At 38.1% G+C, this 23,474-nt stretch overlaps 1 protein-coding gene across 1 annotated transcript; it reads right to left on the bottom strand.

Annotated features, from left to right (window-relative positions):
* Positions 1-1,438: 1,438 nt before the first annotated feature.
* On the bottom strand, positions 1,439-22,853 carry itgb1bp1 (integrin beta 1 binding protein 1). The gene is made up of 8 exons (XM_028796883.2): positions 22,568-22,853; positions 16,840-17,009; positions 13,646-13,764; positions 12,756-12,834; positions 10,848-10,978; positions 7,369-7,461; positions 5,296-5,445; positions 1,439-1,997 (listed from the first exon to the last, which is right to left on the bottom strand). The coding sequence occupies exons 3-8, from the start codon at positions 13,715-13,717 to the stop codon at positions 1,926-1,928; spliced, it is 597 nt and encodes a 198-aa protein (XP_028652716.1). The 5' UTR covers positions 13,718-13,764; positions 16,840-17,009; positions 22,568-22,853; the 3' UTR covers positions 1,439-1,925.
* Positions 22,854-23,474: the final 621 nt, after the last annotated feature.

The raw sequence follows: 23,474 nt of genomic DNA, 5'->3' as shown, positions 1-23,474 counted from the left end.
TGATTACGTAGGAGGCGTGATGACGCGATACGTGACTCCGCCTCCTCCATTACAGTGTATGGACAAAAAATATGTTCCAGTTATGACCATTACGCGTAGAATTTCGAAATGAAACCTGCCTAACTTTTGTAAGTAAGCTGTAAGGAATGAGCCTGCCAAATTTCAGCCTTCCACCTACACGAGAAGTTGGAGAATTAGTGATGAGTGAGTCAGTCAGTCAGTGAGTGAGTCAGTGAGGGCTTTGCCTTTTATTAGTATAGATTATGGATGTTTGCCGAATGGCAGACCAACCACAAGCGTTACCTGGTAGGTAACCACCCACACAATTCAGGTCGTGGAGACTCGGACTACAAATCCAATGAATGTAATTACTCTGGACCTACAGGCTGTCAAATAAATGAACAACACGCTGTGGTGCAGCGTAAAGGGGCTTTGTCTCTGACGCTGACCTCTGAGGTTCGATTCCCCGAGAGTGGAGCAGTGGAGTGTGTATGCCTGATGAGCCCAAATGAGGCCAGTATCAAAAATTATTTTCCTTTATTTTGAATAAGAAAACCAAAACTGCATTTCCAGCCTACTAGAACCCCCTTGGCCAAATTTCCCCAACAACTTTTAATCACCTACATAATAATCTGCTGTTGATATCAAACGGTTCATTCACCAATTAGCTAATTAAAAAGCTGTTAATGAGGTCATCGCTGGGTGGGTGACTGGGATAAGAGAGAGTAGACAGGTCTTCACCACTCTCGTGCAGAGGGAAGGCTGTCCTCCAAGGCGGCATGGTGGACTTGACTCAAGGTTGCAGGCATTTATTTATAAATGGAGTTTTAACAAAGTGAGCAAAGCCACAAGGATAAAGAGGGCAGCTCAGGGCACGTGGCTGCTGTGGTTGGCGGTACCCCCAGGACTAGCCAAAACGAGAGAGACGGACAGAAAGAAAGAAAGGCCTGTGACACAATGTGTGCAGCACTCCCTAAGCGGCCATAACACGGCACATCAGATAAGATTTACATTGCAGGGAGGACAAAAAAAAAAAAACAAACATGCAACATAAGCCTTCGTGGAAAAACTGGCTACAGAAAATCTGGAGATTAAGACTCTTCCACACTATGAACATTAAAACATTAAAGCATTAAATATTGCTAATTTCATGCCAGTACTGTTATACCTTTTGTTACAGCTTACTGAGCAGAAAGCCATGTTTGATAGGTATGAACTTAAGTAATGCAACATTCAGACAACAGTGCGACAATGTACAAAATGTTAGAAGGAGCCATTGTCATGATGGGGGCTCCCAATGTCTGATCAGCGAGTTTCTGACAGCATACAACTGTGCATATTGCATTCAAACCTAAACAGACATGTTGATAAATATTTTCAAATCTGAAAACAGGAAAGAGAGATTGAATTAAAAGAGAAGACTCTACGAGTAGAGTACTTTAGCTGAAAAATCTTTATTGTACCTTGAAAAATAAGCAGCAAACATCTTCTAATATCTTGACTTGGGCAGTTAAACACTATATTCATATGTAAAATAAAAAGATTTTCATCCCGTTTCCCATCCCTATGAACTGAATGATCATCACAGTGAAGCCATGGACTACTGGCCTAATAACAATGGCTACCATCTCACTCCTTCAAAAAAGTAATAATAAATATGTAACATTATTTTCATGCCTTCTATTAATACTGCATAGGCCCTACCTGAATTCATGACGGCAAATACAACTTTAGATTTGGTATTTTACATTAAATAAGTTATGTTTACTTTGAAAATTCTTATAAAAAAATGCATGTAGTTTAATCACAGTGCAAATGAGGTTGCTAGATCTTAGTTGGCCACCGTCTCTCTCCAGTCCAGCCATTACACATTGCCGACAAGTAATGCACATACTTATTCAGAGAATTTTTTTTTTTCAGCGGGATCAAGACTTTTCAGATGTTAGCACGGAGTCAAAAGCAGCTGACAACACCTTGCAAATTGCCTGTGCTTGTTCCTGTAAGGGAAAACAAAAAACACACAAAAAATGTCACTGAGGCACAATTCAAGAATTCTGTATCCTCCGACAGGTTGGCCTCAACTTCATTCATATTCTGTCTGTGCTGAACCTGAAAACTCATCCAAACACACTTTTTGATGTACAGTAGACTTGGCAGCATGAGATGCATAGAAGGAACAACCCCTGAATGAGAGATCATTCCATCACAAGGTGCACATGGACAAGCTCACACCGGCATCCTCTTTCACCAATACCACATTCATTACAATAACTAATTAACATTGGGACAAAACCAATGCAGGACATGAACTTCATGAAGGAAAAACGTTCACCACTACACTTCAGTGCCACGGTCCTATATTTATTTCTGTCATTAATACTGCAGAAGTTTGCTCTCACCCGTTTTTGTGATGGCCATCTTAAGAGATCAGTGTCCTAAAGCAGTAGTTGTCAGTGTAAATGTTGCATATTCCATGTCTTTGTGTAGTTGTTTCTCCAGATGCTTTGTTTTCCCTAACACATCCCCAAATAATTCAGAAATTGGTTAATTTAAAAAAAAAAAGCATTTGAGTATCAGTCTGTCAAAATTGGGTGGCCCTGCAATGGACTAGCATCCCACCCAAGGTTAGTTCCTGTTTTGTAACCAATAAGGCCTTGAAATTCTCTTGCCTTAAGGTTGTGGATTGTGGTAAATAGGACAAAGAATGTTGTGATGTCTGTAGATCAGGGGTCTCCAATCCCTTTACAAGTAGCTTGCCAAAGGGTTACTGAATCCTACATATACTTGAAAACTTGATTGGTCAAATTAGGGGTGGGTGATCTTTCCAAAAAATCATATCACAATCCTTTTAACACAAAATCACGATCCACAACCTGAATTGCAATCTCTTTTCAATGTGGCATACACTTGAGAGAATATCCGGACTCAACCTCATCAAGACCGAAGTAACACTTTATTTTAAATATCAAACAAAGTTGAATTCAATTGTTCTCTCGTTCACTAGCTAAGCGGAGTTAAGGACCACGCCCCGAAGCTGGCAAGTGAGTGAGGAAGGCTCTGCTCCTCAGCCCGCTATGTCTCACTCGGATTCATGCTAATAAATCAGTACCACAAGTGAACTATGATACATAGCGAAATGAGAAGAAGTCGCAAAATCAACCAGAATGTTCAAGCAAATTATAGAAAAAAACCTGATCTAAATCCGTTAAGTATTTCTCTCGTGAAAGGCGGACAGACATTAGATTTTATATATTAGTAAAAATTCAAAATAATGTGCAGTTAAAGTCTCAACAGCATTCTCAGCATTTCTGGTGCTTAGTAGAGCCAGATAACTATAAGAATCTTCACCAAGCAGCTCTGAAAATGTCTGTTTTGTTTGAGTCTACATACCTCTGTGAGTCTCTGCCTTTCCTGACATGAATGTCATGAAATCAAAGTTCAGAACAAGACTGACGACAAGATGAACATTTAAATGACTCCATAAGTGTGGACCTAAGTGGCTACACTCCACCATACACCTCTCGTTGACTCCATGCAGTGCCAGTCATCTCACTAACTAAAAAACACATCACACATGCAACTGGACATATGAATACTCTTGTGAAGTGACATGGAACAAAATGACAAATGAATAAGTAATATCTGTGTATTTGGAATTGCATAGTTTTGTTTTGACAGCATTCATGTTTTAATTCAATAGTGTGAGCTACACTAGAAAATGCATACAGACATACAAAATGCACTTGCAGGTGAACTAAATATTTTTTGTGATGTTTTAATGCAAAATGTGAGTTGACACCAACATTTTGTAAATGTTCAGGCAAAACAAGCTTATTAAGTTTGTTTGGGTTGAAGTAAGCTATGAGAATAAACGTTAGAAAAACATGAGTAGCTCTCGGTCATTTTCATTTTGTAAAAGTAGCTCTCATGGGGAAAAAAAAAAAAAAAAAAAGGTTGGAGACCCCTGATCTAGACAGTCTGACACTGTAAAGGTCCAAATCCAACCCTGCAGGAGAAGCATTGATTAGATGTCCACAATTTCAGGTATAGAAGAACATGTACCAATTACTAGGACGAGATACCAGTCTGGATTAACCTGCCAGATTAGATATACTGTATATACCTCGAACGTTCAACTATACATAACATTACACTAGTGCATAATGCTTAACTTCTTCCATCTCTATAAAACTCATCAGGACAGTAACCTTCTTTGATATGCTGTCTTCCTAAAACTTCCTCCTCTTGAAAATTTGTTATATGTAGCTACTTTCAAAATTTAAAAGGTTGCTCTATTTGAGTTTTCCCTGAAGTTTATTTGCTAGGATTCAATACAAACGTGGCTCTCTGCTGGGACCTGGTAGGTTGCCGGTTCAAATTCCGTTACTGCCAGAAGGGATCCTACTCCGTTGAGCCCTTTCGCAAGGCCCTTAACCTGAAAATTGCTCCGGGGCATTGTAAAATGGTTCATTATATGTGAAAACACAATTTCCCCTTGAGGATTATTTAAGGGGGTGGCATGGTGGCGCAGTGGGTAGCGCTGCTGCCTCGCAGTTGGGAGATCTGGGGACCTGGGTTCGCTTCCCGGGTCCTCCCTGCGTGGAGTTTGCATGTTCTCCCTGTGTCTGCGTGGGTTTCCTCCGGGCGCTCCGGTTTCCTCCCACAGTCCAAAGACATGCAGATTAGGTGAATTGGCGATTCTAAATTGGCCCTAGTGTGTGCTTGGTGTGTGGGTGTGTTTGTGTGTATCCTGCGGTTGGTTGGCACCCTGCCCAGGATTGGTTCCTGCCTTGTGCCCTGTGTTGGCTGGGATTGGCTCCAGCAGACCCCCGTGACCCGGTGTTCGGATTCAGCGGGTTGGAAAATGGATGGATGGATGGATTAATTAAGTACAGTATATAAAAAATGCTTAAAATCTATTCTGCATTTTTCTCATACAGTTCACCTTAATGTACTTGTAAAACAAGATTTTCTTGCATTTATCTCAGATCCTTCTCTTGCTCATTCACTTACACTTACAAAGAACATTCTCGACTATTCTCAGCATCCTCAAGTTGTGCTGCTTTGTGACCTAGCTCAAGTTCTGGTTAAGAAGAGAAATATTCATCATAATTTTTAAAAATGTACCTAATGTTATCTTCATGTTATTAGAGAATTACTCTAATACTGTTGCTGATTGTATAGTTTAAATGAAACTGGTGCCTCCCAGCTGTAGTCTATGAGTGCTACTCACTGTCAACAAAAAGCCCAATAAATGGACACGTACATTCACTAAATTCACTATAGATCACTTACTGAACTGTTGCATTGGTAAATCCAGATACTGCATTCTTCCTGTTTGGAGTCGGTCGTTTTCAAAGCCAAAAGATTTTTCCCAGCTCCCAGTCCATCATCATAGGACAGCATGCGCACTATGAGATAGAGAGGGTGCCGATGTATCACATCCTAAAAGGAAACAAAAGAGCAGCAGTATATTTTAGGGTATGACAAAGAACAAGTTTAGGTACCACACAGCTAGTTTAAAAATTATCCCTTCCCCTTGAACAAGCTTTTATCGATTTAAAAAGGTTCCAAGACTGACCTTTGTATATGATGAAAAACCATTAATCCAGATTGTTTTGGGTTATTTTACAGCAGTATGATCTTGAGGGAGAAAGTTAAAACTGATGTGAACTGGAAAGGGGAACTGCTCACACAGGAAATAATTTCCAAAATTCCAAAAAAGTATAAACTATTTTTTTTTTTTTCTTCAAACTGGTCTGGGCAATACTTGTACAATTTACAATCCACAGCATACATGATATGCACTGCCTATACAGCTTTAACAAGTTATTCTATAACTTGCTAGGTTTCAATACACTAATATGCTGCATAACTTTCATTTGGGCAACGTCCAACAGCAAATACATCGGTGGTCCCATAAGGTTATAACAGAGATCAGAAATCCTGATTGGAGAAGGGGACATAGCAGACAAAACGGGATGTAGTGAATGCAACAGCAATGCAACACGCCCATCTCATGTCTCTTGTGTGCAAAGTGATTGCACTTCCAGCCATACAAGGGTACAGCACTTATATAACTTATAATATATGGCGTTAGTCATTAAAAAACACCTATGTTAATGGCTTATGCACTGTACTTTCTATTGTAAGCCATTACAAATAAAAAGGTTTACGTTATAATAGTGTATGCTTTGAATTGAAGGCAGCAGCAATCTCATGTATTGCATGTCTCTTTCTTTAAATTATTTTAAAAATATTACAGCGAAGGGCATCACAGCTGAAAATACAGTACTGTATGTGTACAGTATCTTGGCTATTTAGTCACTACAGCATCTCTTATAGACTTGTTAAGCACATAAAATGGTGTTCACAGAACATATTGTGGATGTTAAACGACACTTCCCTGTATTAGTATTAACTACCACAAAATTAACCTCTACGCCAGTGGAGGGCCAAATTGCCAAAGTGATGTGGTACTTTGTTATTAGAACTACACAGGAAAACTAGACGGTTTTCAAAGAGTGTGGCTTCCATTTTTTTTTGTTTCAATATATGAAAACAGCTTAAGCAAGCAAACATTTAAGTGCTTCAAGGGAATTAAACGCATTCTTGATGTACAGGTATGCATAGTACTCCTCAATCAGAATTCTTAAAAAAGTGTTTTAAGGTATTAAAATAGAGCAAGTAATTGTGCCCTCTGCTCCAAAGTCAAATTTTTAAAATTCGGACATGAGCATCAGTAGGCTTTGCGCCCTTGGAACCAAGTTACCCAAACTATTCTATAACATTTCAGTAATTATTTACCGCTCGGAGGCTGATATTTCAGATCATAAAATTGGTCATTACGATAGTAATTGATGAGAAGAATCCATGATTAATTGCAGAATTATGGTATTTGAGGGTTCCTCTAGAGTGCCTCTTTCTTTTGCACGATTTGACTCAAAAACTAAATCAGCACATCGTCATCTCATAACAGGATTAAGTTTCAAGTTTTTCTGACCAGCCGTTTTAGCTCTAGACTGTCTTCAAGAAGCTGTGACACACAGACAGACGCACACGCATCATTGAGATATCGATGTTTTCACTATCAGGGAACCCTAAAACAACAAGACCCATCAAAAACTGGAGAACTAAATTTTTGACGAATCTAAAGCTCTCACTTCTCCCCAAAAGACAATAGGTTAGGGTGGGGTAGGGAACAAAGCAATAGCATGTAAAGCAGCAAAACAGTGTAATTAAAAAATCATAACGCACTGTTGATATAACAGTTTCCAATTCAAAAAATACAATCAAAATCATTAAGTGGTTTAGCTTAATGTTTTATACTTATAATTCTAATATGCAAGACAAACATTAGAAACTCACACATTGATCTACAGAGGCAACTTTAACTCCATATTTAGATACTCCCAAGATCATCTCTTCATCTGCCGGAATAAATGGCAGCTTTCCATCTTGCTTGATTGGACAGACAAAGGGACACAGACAAAGGAGAGAAAACAGTTATCTTGGGAAGAAAAACACAAACAAGTCTTTCAGCAGTAACCTTCAGGTGAAATCTCATTCAAACACTAACATTACAGTCTTATAAAAATAACAGTTATATAATAATGCCTTATGATAACATCTGTAAATTGTTAAATGTGAATAACTCATGGAAAGACTATTACACAATTCTGGCAAGACCTGTTCATTTGAATATCATTAATTGAAACAGAATGTCAAGCCATATACGAAAATCTTTTCCAGATGTGATAATGGCAAGTTTTTAAATGCACTTTTATAGAGAGACCTACCCAAAATCCGTTTTAGATTTACAACATTTATGCGTTCAGTCTCGTTTCTATTTGGCCAAAAATTAGATGCATTAAGCTTACAGTTGAAAACAGTGGAAATATCATTCATTACACAGTCAAGCTGAAAACCAACATGTGCACATCCACAATTACATGATAACTTGCCAAATTCCAGCCTGAATTTCCTTATTTGCTCTATGTGGTGCAGTAAGTGTAAGTTTAATCACTTAATATCACTTTACATGTAATTGTCATCCCCTTCCCACCCCAATAACAAAGCAATCTTTATACAAGATACAATCAAAATGTTTGATTCTGTATCTAGTCTCCATTTAACAAATGACAAAATGAGATTTCAATTAGCAACTATAAAAACAAGGTATAATACACTTATTCTTTAAAAAGAACTATTTTAGTGAATTTCAGGAAATGCCACTTTGCGACTATATTCCAGTTGTGACAACCTTCAAACAAAAAAAAAAATTTTTTTTAAATGCCTTAAAACATTTACAACTGTGTAATTGTTTTAATATCATATAAATGTGTAATATTATGTAACAGAGGAGAATATGGTGTTTCAATAAAAAAAGCTTCCCAAGCACAGGCAGATCAATAGAAAACTGTGTGGTAACATTTTAGTGTAATTACAATGGAGTAATGTGCCCCTAACTAAATAATGAAAGATTACCCCCTTGTCATTTAGCTCTAATTCTGCCCTTTGTTTAATAACTGCTGTGAGAAGTCAAGCAAAATGACTCCTTTTATTGGCTAACTAAAAAGATTACACTATGCAAACTTTCGAGGCAATTTGGGCCCCTTCTTCAGGCAAGATGTAATCAATTTAATAACTGCTGGAAAGACACAACACAAGCATTTGTTTTCTGATAAGGTGACAATGTTTGCTAGATGCTGCACTTTTTGGCTATTCTTCTGTTCTTTCTACTGCACCCAGTGGTTTGTGTTTTTTAAAATGTAATCTAATTGTCCAAAGTACTATCACATATACTGTAAACACATGAATGGAAAGATTAGTTAAAATAACTGCATAGTTCACATTATTGCCGCGATTAACGTACTATAATAGCAGCTTATAATGGTGTACTATATGAAAGATGCTATGTAAAATACATGCGCAATAGCAGGACTGGGTGTTTCAGTCATGACAGTGTCCCTGAATACTCACTAGCTTTAAAACTATTTCTCAAAAAAAAAAATGACCATATATGCACTGTTATGTTGAATTGCAATTACAGTATCAAAAAGTGTGAAGATTTCACATTAAAAACAATCCTTGTGAAAATCTTACAACATACAATTGTATCGCCAGTTTTCAAGGATGGAAGGGACAGCACGGCGACAGCTTTACGGTTCTGTTTTGAATATCTGGCCTAGTCACGTTCTGTAGAGATAGGACCCTGCACGTTCTCCTGATGTGTGTACAGGTTTTCTATGTGTACTGTACTCTGGTTTCCCAATGTATTGTGAAGATTTGCATGTTAGGCTGACTAGCGACTATAAATTGTTTAGGTGTTAGTAAGCATTCCCCACGAGTCTGCCAGACTGGCATTCAAACCAGAGTTTCATTTCTACCTTTTGCCCATTGATGCTAGGATAGTCTCTGGTTTCTAAGACCATTTACTAGTAGACAGTAAAGATGGATACTATCTCACTTCTCCCATTGTTTTTAATTCAGTTTATGCTGAAAAGTGGCAAATAATGTGGCCCTGAGGTCAGTGTAAAATGATGACTAAGGTTACACTTTAGTATAAATGTTGCTTAACAAATGATTTTTCAGTTTGCCATTTATGTGGTACTAATTTACACTTCAATGCTGAAACAAAATTATAAACACTCAACTGTGAATGTACAATATAGCCATTTACCAATGAAGAGCAAGTTTCAGAAACTAAGCATTTACAAATGGCCAAATAGATTCCCATACAATAGTTTTTGTCCAGGTTGTAGTAGAGTTTTGAAGTATACAGTAAGTTTATATCCTGTAAAATATTCAACTTGGTCAAAATATATGGTGTAATTTAATCACTTCCATACATTCCTTTTACTTTGTCAGCCTAGAACAGATCACAATGCTTAAGTCAGCTGCTCACCTGCACATTTCTGCCTGTTCATCAATAATGGAGTATCATCATTATGTTGCTTGTAGCATATGCACTTCAAGTGTCCCTACTACTGAACATTCATCAATTCTTCTTAATGAGTGTCCAACAATAATACCACAAAAATTAACAGACATGATTTATGATGAGGATTTGAATATCATCTTCTGTGTAATTACAAACCTATCCAGGTGAACCAAGATTTTTAGAGCAGTGCTTTGACAGAGAACATTTCTAGGACAGCCACATCACAAATACCCTGTGGCGGACGGCTGGGGATCCTGCCCAGCCGGGACGCCTGGAAGGAGGAAGAACCGGGAGAGGGACAATACTTCCCCCGGGCCACGAGAGTGCAGCCACCCTGGTCTGCATCGGGACCACAGGATCAGAGCTTAGAAACTCAACCCTGTTGGAGCCCGTGGCCACCGCAGAGCCCAGGAAGTGCTGCTGGAAGATCATTATGGAGCACCTGGAGCACATCCGTGGCATTAGAAAAGTCACTCCAGTCAGGGAGCCAGAGTCGGGAGGAAGAGGACGGAGCTTGCAAGGAGATTGTGGCTGTTGATAAATTGTGTGGTGGTGTAAAGGCAAGAGAAGGAAATAAATGTGTGCGTTTTTGGACATTTGGTATCTGTCTGTCTGTGTTCAGGGGCTGAAGTTCCACAACCCATATAACTAAACTAATGCCAATCATATCCATATTTCTTGTAAGCTTCAACATGCTGCTTTGAACAGAAAGAAAAGCTGATCAAGTAAGTTTAACCAAAAAACATAGAATCTGCCTTTAAAAATGAAGGAGTAGGAAAAAAAAAGTCACTAAGGCATGCAACTGCCCCCCTCCTCAGAGCCACTGTTAAAATACCTCCAAGCAAAAGCAAAAAATATAAAACCTGATCAAATAATAATCATCTGCCAAAAATGAGAGCTTTACCTGTGCTACATCAATGTAGTTGATCAAATCGTGAGGTTCACAAAGCTTTCTGCACATTTCGAATTGCAGCTTTTCAATGGCTCCAATATATCTCACACGGAATTCAGCACATGTATCAGATGCACTGTTACCTGAAAAAGTGTCATAAAATGTTCAGTTGCTTAAAAAGTAGGACTACTGAAAAGGTCCATGATATGATTTCCCTAATACACTTTTCATGGATGGCTCTATCCCCTTCCCATAATCATCTTTTCATTAAATTTCTGAACATTTCCATTGCAGTGCAGCTTAACAGTGAAACATACAGTTATTCAAACAGTCATGTTTTCATTTCAATCAGTAGTAGCACAGCCAATACATCTACACATGCTAATGGGAACTCAATGTAACTATGCCTGAAACGGTGGTATGTAAAATGGAAGTCAGGAAGCACTAATTATTGAAGTAATTGGAAAAGTCTAGCCAGTTAAAAGGTTATTAGTCATTAAGGCTAGAACAATAAACATCAGAATATCTGGCACTTCCTTCTCATAGAACATCTTTTGTCAAAATTATAAATAAACAAAATACCATATGTTACTTTGATCTATTATAGTTTTGCAATTCCATTGCTGATCAACATGTTTATTGCTCAGATTTGGTCAAAACATGTTGGCAGAAGTATGGCATGGTAGCACAATGTAACTTACTATTGTCTAGCTACACCAGGAGAGTGGGCTTCTCCAGGTACCAGTCCAAAGCTTCCCTCCCATATCCCAATGGCCAGTATAATACACAGTTGAGCGATTCTAAAATTGCGTGTGTGAAGGACTGGTGCCCTTAAAAAGGTTCATCTCCATATTATATCCTGTGGCCTGCACTACCAGAAGAGGGGAGTGACATTGGCTTAAGATAGGCAGATTGTCTAAAAAAATTGAGAGATTTGATAAATAAGGTTACTAATTTGTACATATAGTCTTTGAGAATGCATGGGAAAGGCACTATATATTATATATATATATATATATATATATATATATATATATGTATGTGTGTGTGTGTGTATATATTATTTATTATTAATGCGTAAAACAGCTTAGCCAAACTGTCCTTATCTATTTGTGATATTATATCATCAAGTAGTAATGCTATAGACTATTTTTCACATTCATAACTGACAAAATTAAGTGTCTTTATTACTGTCATGCATTACACCAATATTCATTTCATTCACTAAAAAAAACAAAAAAAAAAACTCTTCAATGATGGTCTGAAAATGTAACTAACACACTTTTATCAGAGGTAACACAGTGCAAACCCAGCATCCTCAGTTCAAGACCCACACCAGTGGACCACTGCCCGATCCTGGGTTTTTGCTGCCTTGATTAGTGGATAGGTTCCAGACCACCATGACTCTTACTCTGGATTAAGCATGTTTGTGAATGTTGTACTATAATGTTGTTTTATGTTTCAATCAAAATAAGGCAGGTACTGCCATATTAATTTATTAAAAGGAGAAATGCTGTAGAAGTACAGTAAACTTAAGATTGTGCAAAATAGATACTGTATATATGATTAACTTTAAATATTAAGCACAAAAAAAGTCACATTCTTTTTTATAGGTTTTGAAATTGCAAAAATATCAATATGTAATATTAAATTTGGTATTTGGTATATGGAAGTGTCAAATATATTGGATCTTACTCTCACAATCTCCCTCTTGAACATTAGAAAGGAAAAAGCTCAAAATTATTACACATCTAAACATGACATAACATGGATAACAATATATTTGTTTGCAGTACAAGTCCCAGTGTATGTTAACACATCAAAAATGATTAGCATTCCTTTTTTTAAGAAAACAAATTATAAACAGACAATTTTATTGGAGTTTAGTTAATTAACATCACATCACAAACAGAGCAATACCTGAGCTTTTAGTGGAGTCAGTGTCAAGGCTGGCAACTGTACTTGATCTGGAGAGACCGCCAAAACTGGAATCAACAGACTGTTAAGAAAAACACAGTGAAAATAGTTAGAAAAGATGAAATGGTTAAGGGATTGTTTGTTAAAACAAATTGACATTTTCTAACCAGAGTTAAATACCTAGTTAAAACTAAAAAATGTTTTTCTCCCTGGAAACTTAAAGGATGAAAAAAAGACAATTTTAACAAACTGCATATGAACACGGCTTTATTATGTCGGCAAGATCACATATAAATTCTGGAGCAGTGAAATGAAAAAAGATCCATTTGTTAATTGGAAGCTGTGACTTTATGCACAAAAGCTGCTTTACTAGATTTCTCCTAAAACATGAGGTTTTCAGATGCACATAACAGAAGTTCGTCTTGAGGACACAATGTTCATGCTCTTATACTCAACCACCAACAGGAATAAAAAAAACAAACTAAATAAAATGGTCGACATGATACTGGTTTGAAGATTAAATGCCCAATTTCAAATACTGTATTTAGTAGCAGAGTCCCTCAGGAGTGGTGGTTGGGGACTCATATTCTAGGACATCATTGCCTAATAATCAGCAGTGTGATGTAGTGGTTAAGGCTTTGGACTTTAAACCCTGAGGTTGGGGGTTCAAATCCCACTACTGACTCTGTGTGACCCTGAGCAAGTCACTTGAACTGCCTGTGCTCCAACTGGAAAAACCCAAACAAGTGTAAGCAGCTGCATCATAAATGTTGTGAGATCACCTTGGATAAAAGCATCTGCTAAAGAAGTAAATATCAAAGCACAACAATTCATCACACTGTGGAAAAAGCACATCCACCAGCAGATCAACATTTGTTTAAAATTCCACTCACCTTACTTTTTGTGCTCACTTCACTACTTTGTGAACTGCTACTGCTGTGTCTTTTTTTGCCTTTTCGAAACATTCTTCACCATGACGTCAGCACTGTAGGCCTGAGTAATGACCAGCATTCTAAAATATAGATTCAAAACTGAGAATTAAATACTCACAATGATGTATCAGTTGGTATTAGAAATTTGAAAATTCCATCATATTATATATTTTTTGATGAAAATAGTTACACCCAAAATAAATACTTTATTATGCATGAAACCCAGAATGCAAAACAGCTACTATGAATATTAAATTATATAAAAGGAAAAGTTCATTATTAGAATGAGGCAGAATATGGGAAAAGGGGGTAACATCCTCTTTGTTGGCAATACAAGTGAAGATGTATTGCGCTGTGGTGTTGTACAGGTATAGACCAATGTCATGGTGATATAATCTACCTACCAGAACAGAAATTAGTAAAAAGGGGGTGGCAATGTTTGCTTCCCACTGACTGAGATCTCAGAGCATTTTATAAATAGGATCATTCTGCAAAACAACATTTTACCTAATAAGAATTGTAAAAGCAACCACTCAGAATCATCACCAGCAGAAAAAAAACATTATTATTAAAACAAATTTAAAAACATAACCAATATATCAACTAAAACCAGAAGAAAACAAGTACCATACAAGTCAGTGGTACTTTCAGACGGATGAGTGCAAAGGTCAAACACATACAGCAAACTGCCTATGGCCTAAAGTCACTTGTTAGCATAATTCTATATACTAATTACCACATTTATTTTACTAATGATATTTATGTTAAAAATACTAAAATTCTAATTGACTCATGCTGGATTTTAGCTAGCTAGTCATAATAACCCCTCAGCCATAAAGACTGTATAACAGGTAGGCAGCCTGAGAACAGGGATGCAGATACAGCACACGTCAGCTTCCTGTAATTAAAGAACTACAGTGGCTAAAGGTTGAGTAAAAGAAAGACCCGTATAGTGACTTATTAAGGTTAGACTAGAGAGAGAGAGAGTTTAAAGAAATGTTGAGCAACACAAAAAGGGGACAATCACAACAAGCAAAAAGGAACAGAGTAGAAAGGAACAGCGCTGAAGTAAAAGTTGTTGCTGTAGTATAGAGATTCTCATGTTTAGCCCTGGAGGGTCTCGGTTCCTGCAGATGTTATTTCAAACCTAACTGCTTAATTAGAAGCAATAAAACATATTTAATGTTATGGTTTGTTAGTGTTTTCATTCTGGACAATTGCCCAAATGACTAAAGACTGTTATGGGTGGGGTTACCGTTCTTAATGTTTGCAGCCAGTTTTACCACACAAACTCATGAATTCTGCCCTTACTGAGAAATACATTGTTAATGAATTTTTAATGTGCTTGAATGGCAGTGTAACAGCTCCAATGGCCCTAGCCATTTTCAATTATTCTCTTTATGTGACCAGTCTAATAAACATTCCTCTAATGGTAGTTATGAATGCAACAGACATGGTCTCAATGTATTAAAAAAGTTTTGTGGAAAAATTCATTAAGAATTTGTGCTATAAAGAGAGCTTCCTCTTCTTCATTTTCTGCACTCCTGGACATTGTACTTTACTGTGCATTTGTACACATCCTCTGCAGACAGTGGTAGTGTGTAAAGGAGGACCTTCAAGAATAAGAATGTAGCAGGGCCACATAGAGGAGTTTTTTGTTTCTATGTAAGTATGTCCTGTTGAGTGTTCGTTAAATGTGAATGACAACACTGGGTGCACCAATTTCTGTTTGTAAATTGGGCTCAGTGACTTTAAACAGGTTTGCACAGATGCGGAGGGGCTTGTGGGATCTGTAGTTTGTATGCACTGTACCAGTAAAACCAGAAGAGAAGGATGTGGCGGGACTTTTCGAGTGGATCATTTTCTAATCAACATCATCCGCAGCAGCTCCTAAACATTTTCAGTTACTGGACATTCGTAGCGGAGAAGGATGGTGCAGATGTAAGGATGGCGGTGGGTTCTTTTCCTCCCAATCCAGTCCTTCGATGCGCTTGGATAAGAGGCGCGCATCCAAAGAGTATTCTTCTGGATTCCTGTGGTACGACAGAATTTCACTATCCATACCCCAGGAAGCAGTTTATTGAATAGGATTGCTCCGCACTTCTTTCCATCATTTAACCCTAGTTTCCATTTCCAGAATCAATTCCATCATTTACGTAAGGACTTTTTTTTCAGGACTGTAATCATCGTCGTGTGAGAGTTTGTTTGTGGGGTGTGTTTAGTATTTTTTGTATTTGTAAATAGTTATTCTAACAAGGATCATTTTATATATTTGTGTGTTTAATCTTAAGGGGCTTTTTCCTGGGTATTGTTAATATTCAGTTGGTAGGGTGGAAATTCGGTAAGGCTTAGGTGTTGGCCCAATTTTATCAGTCCTTCATTTTAAAAGCGTAGAGGCTTCCTTGCTATGTAAATCTGGTAACACACTCTGCACAAGCAATAGGAAGGGGTTGTGCTACAAGAAGAAGAAAATATATGACTCCAAAGACTGATTTAAATTGTTTGGTGGCAAGTTAATCAAATGTCTAATTTTCAAGTATTAAAAGTCTTCACTCCACTCCTAGTAAATCCCAAACTAGTTAAATTGTTAATTACAGTTAACTGTTTGAATATTTTGCTTAATATGTCTAATTTAGGCCACCTCTTTCTAACAGGCCACCTCCTCATCAGACTGCAAAAATGTCAGCTTTCAGGTTCTTGAAGCCCATCATAGCACAATGAAAACAAAGCCAAAACCCTGCAAACTTTCAGGAAAAAAAATGTGAAGCCCTTCAGTCTAAGCGTTACAAAGTGATTTCTAAGGCTCTTTTATCATTGTTTCAAATGGCAGTAATCTGATACAGTGGTCAACCATCTCATGAGTGGCTATCTAGACCAAATACCAAGGCACAAACATGATACTGTACCTATGCGTTTTACACACAAAATTATGTTCAAAAATTAGTTAACTGTTTTCTACAATTTTTACAAATTAAAAATGCCAGTCCTGCCATTTTACAGTAAACTGAATAGCTTGTACATGTCATTTTGAACACACCAAAAACACCACAATATTATGAAATTCAGCCATTTTAAAAGAAGCCATGCTGTGCACGATACCATAGGGCTTGTCTTCTTCAACCCCCACAATGTCACAAAAGAAGGGCTTCTCTCACCTTGGCTAAAGTGGAATCATGGCTTAGCAAACTTTGGTCCAATAAGATCTTCCATCACTGAAGAAACTAAAAATTCTTATGTGTATTATAAGATTCTTCAGGGGAATATTAAGCCATCCTTCCTTGAGCTGAAGCTTTACAACAGCTGGGTCATGCTGAAAGACAATGATCTGAAATGGACAAACACAAAGACACAGTAACAATTTTAGTCATTTATGAGACCAATAACCCCCCTGAGATGATGTGATGGGATCTGTAATGACACTTTAGTCTAAAAGTCCACCAAGTCACTGCTTTGTGGACTAACATTCTCCCACAGTGCTCTATCAGTAATTATAGGAGACAGTTGGCTGCAGCTGTTTTTACTGGTCTGTAAGCGAGTCCAAACAATTACTTTTTTATTTTAAAATAGGGACTTTTGGAGATATATTTAGTTCTATTAAGAAAATATTCAGTAAGATAAACTACTAATCAGCTGTCAGCTAAACACTGTGAAAAATATGCAAAGATGATGGAAAAAAAATCAGTTGGGGTATAATCCTTTTTCACAGGGTTATGCAGATATTTTGAATCTGTTAACTCACTGATAAAAACTCCAGACGTTACGCAGGCTAATAATACAACTTAGAAATGAGCAAGTCATTTCCTGCTAGTTCAGTTTCTGGTGAGGTTTATAACCAACAACACTGCTTTAAATTCCGTTTAGAATTTTTATGTTTAACAAAATAAAATTTTTTTGTAAAATTTAAGAAAGTTACTTTTACAGCCATTTTCATTAAATACATAAACACTTAGAAAACATTTTGTCTTGTCACAAATGGTATTATTCTACAAATAGTGTTATAAATAAAAGTTATCCAAACCTAGGTTTTAATTGAATTGATCTAAAAATAAAACATAATTTAAAAATTTCCAATATACATCATTAATTATTTAAAAAAAATCTAATATCAATAATCAAAAATGTAATACATGCAAAAACTGGCACACAATATGAATGGTAGACATTATGTCACAGTCAAATTGAGATGAATCCAGCGTGGAATTACACTTGATTGCAGTAGACTAATAGAACGTACGAGTTTATCTTTACTGTGTTTACTGATTTTCAGTGGCACAAACCTGGTGAACACAAATGCTGTTGGATAAGTCAGAAAGGTTGAGACTTCTGTCTGGGATTGTTAAGAGCAATGCTAGAGCTCATTTTTCACTTTGACAATAAGTTTACTTTCTTGGTTTCGATTGTGTGTACAGTACAGTAACCATCCCTGAAGACCTGCCCTAAGCTACAAAAACATTGTAAAATTGCCAGGTAAAGTCAGGTGTCGATACAACCCACAAAGTTCTAACATACTTCTCAAAACAATGTTTGTGAAGATCCTACTTTAGGCCAGCTTTTTAAATTTTCAATACCTTTACTGGGTCTCTGCTTAAACATCATTTCCATAGGGTAACAGACTAAGCTCCTTTGTGACCTGGGATTGTCCCACTAACACTCCTCTGGATGGACGGACGGGCTCTCCCTCTCTCTGTCTCTCAGTTATTACCTTGCAATAATGGAGCAAGAACTTCAGTCAGTCACCTGAATTATCTCTGAAATTATATAATTTATTTTGAACAAATATTAAATTTGCTCATTTAAATAACTGCTTGGTTGTTCTGGGAGGGCGGCATGGTGGCGCAGTGGTAGCGCTGCTGCTGCCTCTCAGTAAGGAGACCTGGGTTCGCTTCCCGGGTCCTCCCTGCGTGGAGTTTGCATGTTCTCCCCGTGCCTGTGTGGGTTTCCTCCGGTGCTCCAGTTTCCTCCCACAGTCCAAAGACATGCAGGTTAGGTGTATTGGCGATTCTAAATTGTCCCTAGTGTGTGTGCGCACGCCCTGCAGTAGGCTGGCGCCCTGCCCAGGGTTTGTTTCCTGCCTTGCGCCCTGTGTTGGCTGGGATTGGCTCCAGCAGACCCCCATGACCCTGTAGTTAGGATATAGCGGGTTGGATAATGGATGGATGGTTGTTCTGGTATTTACTTTATTTTCTTATTCCATGAACTTTCGTATTTACTTTTGTGAGAGCTTAATGTTCATACTACTGGCTGTAGTGACCTGCATATACAAGTATACAAAATACCTGCAACCTGATCAAAAAACCATCACCATGACTATCATGCAGATTGTTGTAAAGGGGGCTTTCACCAAGGTGCTCTTTTTTTCCCTTAACTAATTTCTAAAGTATTAATAATATTTCTTTCAGGTTGAAAATATACAAGAATTTGTGTAGATCTATGGCACAAACACCACTTATTTTGAACTGTAATTTTAGACAACATAAAACTCGCACAAGACTATAGAAGATTTCACAAGCTTTTCTTCTTTAAAAACATACCATGATTTGACACAAGAATTTAATAAATACTCAAAGCTCCACCCATTAACTACTATGTACATGTACAATCTACTCATCGTAACCCCAACACTATCTGTAAAATACAGTATATGATCATGGAAAAATATAGCCAGGATTTCAAAATTACAAAAAAGTAGGATGATGTCAAAATTAAATGTCATCTTATTACAATAAGTCTAAATAATACTACTTTATGGCTATGCAGCAGTGCTAGAACATTCAATCCCCTGCTCAATCTCCCCAGACCTGCATGGCTTTATCTTCACTACAAATGGTTTTCTAGAGGTTAACTACAGTAGATGCTCTCACTGACTGCTGACATTCACCTTTTCAAACTCTCACCATTGCAAATGCTGAACTATAAAAAGTTCAGTTTTCTATGATGTCCAAAAAGACAACATGCCAACACATTAACCAACAACATGCAATTATTGACATCGGGCATTAACAGTTTTCTATTTTCATCCAGCCAATCTTTTTTTTTTTTTGACTGCAAGAGTTGGCAAACATGACCTTAAAGAGCTGCATCTTGAAGTTAATAAATCATGTTATTAACTAAATAGCCAGCTCCTGCTCTCATTTGGCGACATCAAAAATTCCATCCAGGGTTTTTTTTTTTTTTTTACTTCCTTAAGTAATCAAAATCGTATAGAGTTCACAATTCATTAGTATCCATTAACTGTAATATTTCTTCCTGTTACTTTGTAAGTGATAAAATGGCTACTGTATATTGATGGCAACACAAGTAAAATACAAATGTTACTAGGTAAGCTTTTGGCTATTTTGATATATTCATTTATGTTACAGATTTGATTTGTAAGAAGGTAGAATTCCTCACTTTTTAACAGAAATGAGCACTCATTTTCAGAAATGCAATGCAATCCAATACAGAAAGTGACAATGTTGTAATCCAAAGTCATCAGCTACTGGAAAAATTCATAAAAAAGAAAAAAGCATTTCTGTGCATGTACTAGTTGAAGTCATGTGCCAAAAGGTTATCCAAAAACAGTTAGTTGGCACTGCAGTTAGTGTTGTAGGCTCTAATCTCATTACTGATAACCTCCTGTCTAAAGAGGTCTCCGTTTGGAATCTCCTAGGGGTACCTTGTGTTCTTGTTGGTTTTATACAGGCAGTTTGCCAACTTTAAACAGTGTTGGTGTATGTGTGGGAATGAACCTGGGTGTGGACTGGCATCCAGTCAAGCGTTAACTCCTGGCACGGAAGAAACAGATGGCAGTTGCTCTAATTTAGAAGTTTACAACAATTTTTCCTGCTCACTTACAAATATTGTGGTGTCTACAGATATAAAGAATACATTCTTCTGTCAAAGATGGGAGTGCAGCATAAAGGCTAAGGTACTGGACTATAAAACCACAAGGCTGCTGGTTCACACTTCACCTCTGTAACCCTGAGCAGGGCATTTGATCTGTCCGTGTTGGAACTTAAAAAAATAAACAAACAACTGTAATGAATAGGATTTTGTGAGTGGCCTTGTAAAAAAAACACCAGACAAATGTACAGTAATTGTGGAAACTAACAGAGTTGTCCATTTTCATGACACTTCTTCTTTTTCATCTTTTCCAACCTCTATGAGTGGTTGATGTGGTTGATCACCCTTCTCCAAACAGCTCAGTCCTGCACCTCCTGCTCAGTCCAACCTTTTTCCTTCAGATCATCTTTTACTTTATCCATCCACCTTCGCTTTGGCCTCCTTTACGTTTTCCTCCCCCGTACTCCCATTGGTCCCACATATTCATGGTCTCTCTTCTTCACATGTCCATACCTGTTTAACCTACTTTTGTAGTTATCTACTCCACTTTTGTTGTACCTCTTATTGTCTCATTTCTTATTCTGTCCTTTTTTGTAACTTCACACATTCATCTCAACATTCTCATTTCTGCCACATCCCACCTCTTTTACTGCACTCCCTTTCCTGCCCATGCCTCAGCACTATACATCATTGCCTGACTTACAGTTGTTTTATAAACCCTATCTTTAACCTTTGCCTTAATTCTTCAATCACACAATACTCCTGATGCCTTCTTCCAGTTGTTCTATCCACACTGCACTCTGTGGTTTATCTCTGCATCTGATTTTCCATCATGGGCTACCACTGAACACTGACATTTAAACGTATCCACTATTTTCAATTGGTCTAAATGCAGGCTAACTTCTGAATCCTGATCATCATTAAACATTAGACATGCAGGTTATGATTATTCCAATAGCTTTATTAAAGTAGGTTTACAGGTGCTTGTATCAAAAAAAGACATGCCGGTTATGATAAATAATATAATAATATATAATAATAAAATATTATAATAATAGCTTTATGAACAGTATTAACCTACTTGTGCCCATCCCTGCATAACCAGATCAAAGAGGTAAGGACTTAAAGATGATCGCTGGTGCAGACGGACTCCAACTGGGATCTTGTCTGCTACCCCATCACTGATTCGATCCCGAGTTCTCTCTCCCTCACACATATCCTGCACACTCGACAAACGCGTTTAAATTTGAATGTCACTTGTTGAAGCAACAATTTGGATCCCGAACATCACATTGGGCACAGTGAATGAAATAACACTAGACTCACGGATTCTCTCTCTCACACACATACACACAAAGGGACAATTCTGAGTTGCCATTTAATCTAACATGGGATTTTAGGAGGAGGTAAACGCACTTTGTCATTGGGAGTACGTTTAAACGATACGAACCCAAAACGCTGCATCCTTGCACATGTACATTTAAAGCCCGAATCTCATTCTTTCTACGAATTTATGAATTTAACTTTTCTATTGACAAGATATGTCGTGCACTTGTTTACAGGTCACACGATGGTGAAAGGCGCTATATTGAGAAAGCTTACATAACAAATACAAGGCCATCTAAGCGCAAGTGGATATTATTGCAAGAAAGAGGGTCTCGACTTGTTGCATGGCGCCCCTAGTGGGCTCTTCGAGTACTCATCAAGTTTTCACTACAGTACTCCCCTTTCATTTTTTTTTTTTACTCCTAAAGGCTAATGTATAACTCCTTCAGTTTAGCAATGTCTCACCGCAGTGACCGCTGGTACAAACCACACATAAGCAGGACGCCTCCTAAAATGTCTCGCAACAAGTGAACTACTGATCGGACCCCCGGCGCGGTCCCATCAAAAGTGGAACCCCAGCCACAAGTAACGGAAACCAGTTGCGAACTCCTCACCCCAGCCCTCCGTCCGCCTCTTGACCTCTCCGCAGCCTCATGTAGATACATAGGGGCGATACGCTTACTCTTCACCAAGCTCTCGAAACAGAAGAAGACAAAAAAATGAAAAGGTACTCACCGTATAGCGATAACCCCCGATCCGCGGGGCAGCCCAGCGTGGTACTTTTCGGCGCCAAGCCCGCCCTTGTGCCTCCCTGTGTTTGCCGGCTCTGTTTGGGTGAGTGCGCCGCTCCCCTCAGACGCTCCACTTCCTCTGGCGTCCACCCACACCTCTTAAAGGCGGCGCTACTGTTTTTTTTTTTTTTGTATCTTTATTATTGACTTCTTCCTACAGCCTTTCCTTTTCACTTCAGTGTAAATATTGTGCGGTATGTCCAAAGGGCGACGGCAGCCTCTTTCTTTCAGTAGCGCAGATATCACAACGTCTCCAATGCACTGCTTGCTTGACCCATGGCAGGGTGAAAAATGAAGTGAGAAATGACGTATAATGGGTGACGCAAAGTAGAGGAGGAAAGTCGCGTTAAACGTAAATTTCTGCATCTCTGATATATTTGTTTAGTGTATTTTAAAGCTGTCGTGGAATGCCAGAGCAGCCCCGAGTGCAAAGCAGCACCAGGCCGGGATGCCAGCGCATTAAATGGCACACTTAACGGTTTCGGAAAATGGACGCATGCAGGAATTGTATACTGGCGCAGTGGTTAGCGTTTCAGATCCGCGAGATTGCGCCGCTCTTGCACATTTTCTCCGTGTCTTTACTTGTTTAGGTGTTTTTCATCTGGCACATTCTGAACATCTACAGGTTACATTAATTAGCAAATCTACCCATGCGATTTGATGGACTGGCAACCCTCTCAGGGTTAGTTCCTGTCCTGCCTCTACTGCCAGGATATTCTCTTTGTTCCTGTAACTGTGAAATTAAACAAAGCAGTTTGAGATATACATAGGGGCACATTTAGGAAGCTGGGGTCCCTTGGGCTTGAACTATTGTTTGGGCCCCACCTAGGTGTTCTGACTGAGGGAACCAT

The sequence above is a fragment of the Erpetoichthys calabaricus genome, chromosome 3 (genome assembly GCF_900747795.2).
Source record: "Erpetoichthys calabaricus chromosome 3, fErpCal1.3, whole genome shotgun sequence".
In the NCBI taxonomy this organism is placed as follows: Eukaryota; Metazoa; Chordata; class Cladistia; order Polypteriformes; family Polypteridae; genus Erpetoichthys; species Erpetoichthys calabaricus.
Note: the sequence above shows the minus strand (reverse complement) of the source record. Positions and strands in the feature narration are given on the sequence as shown.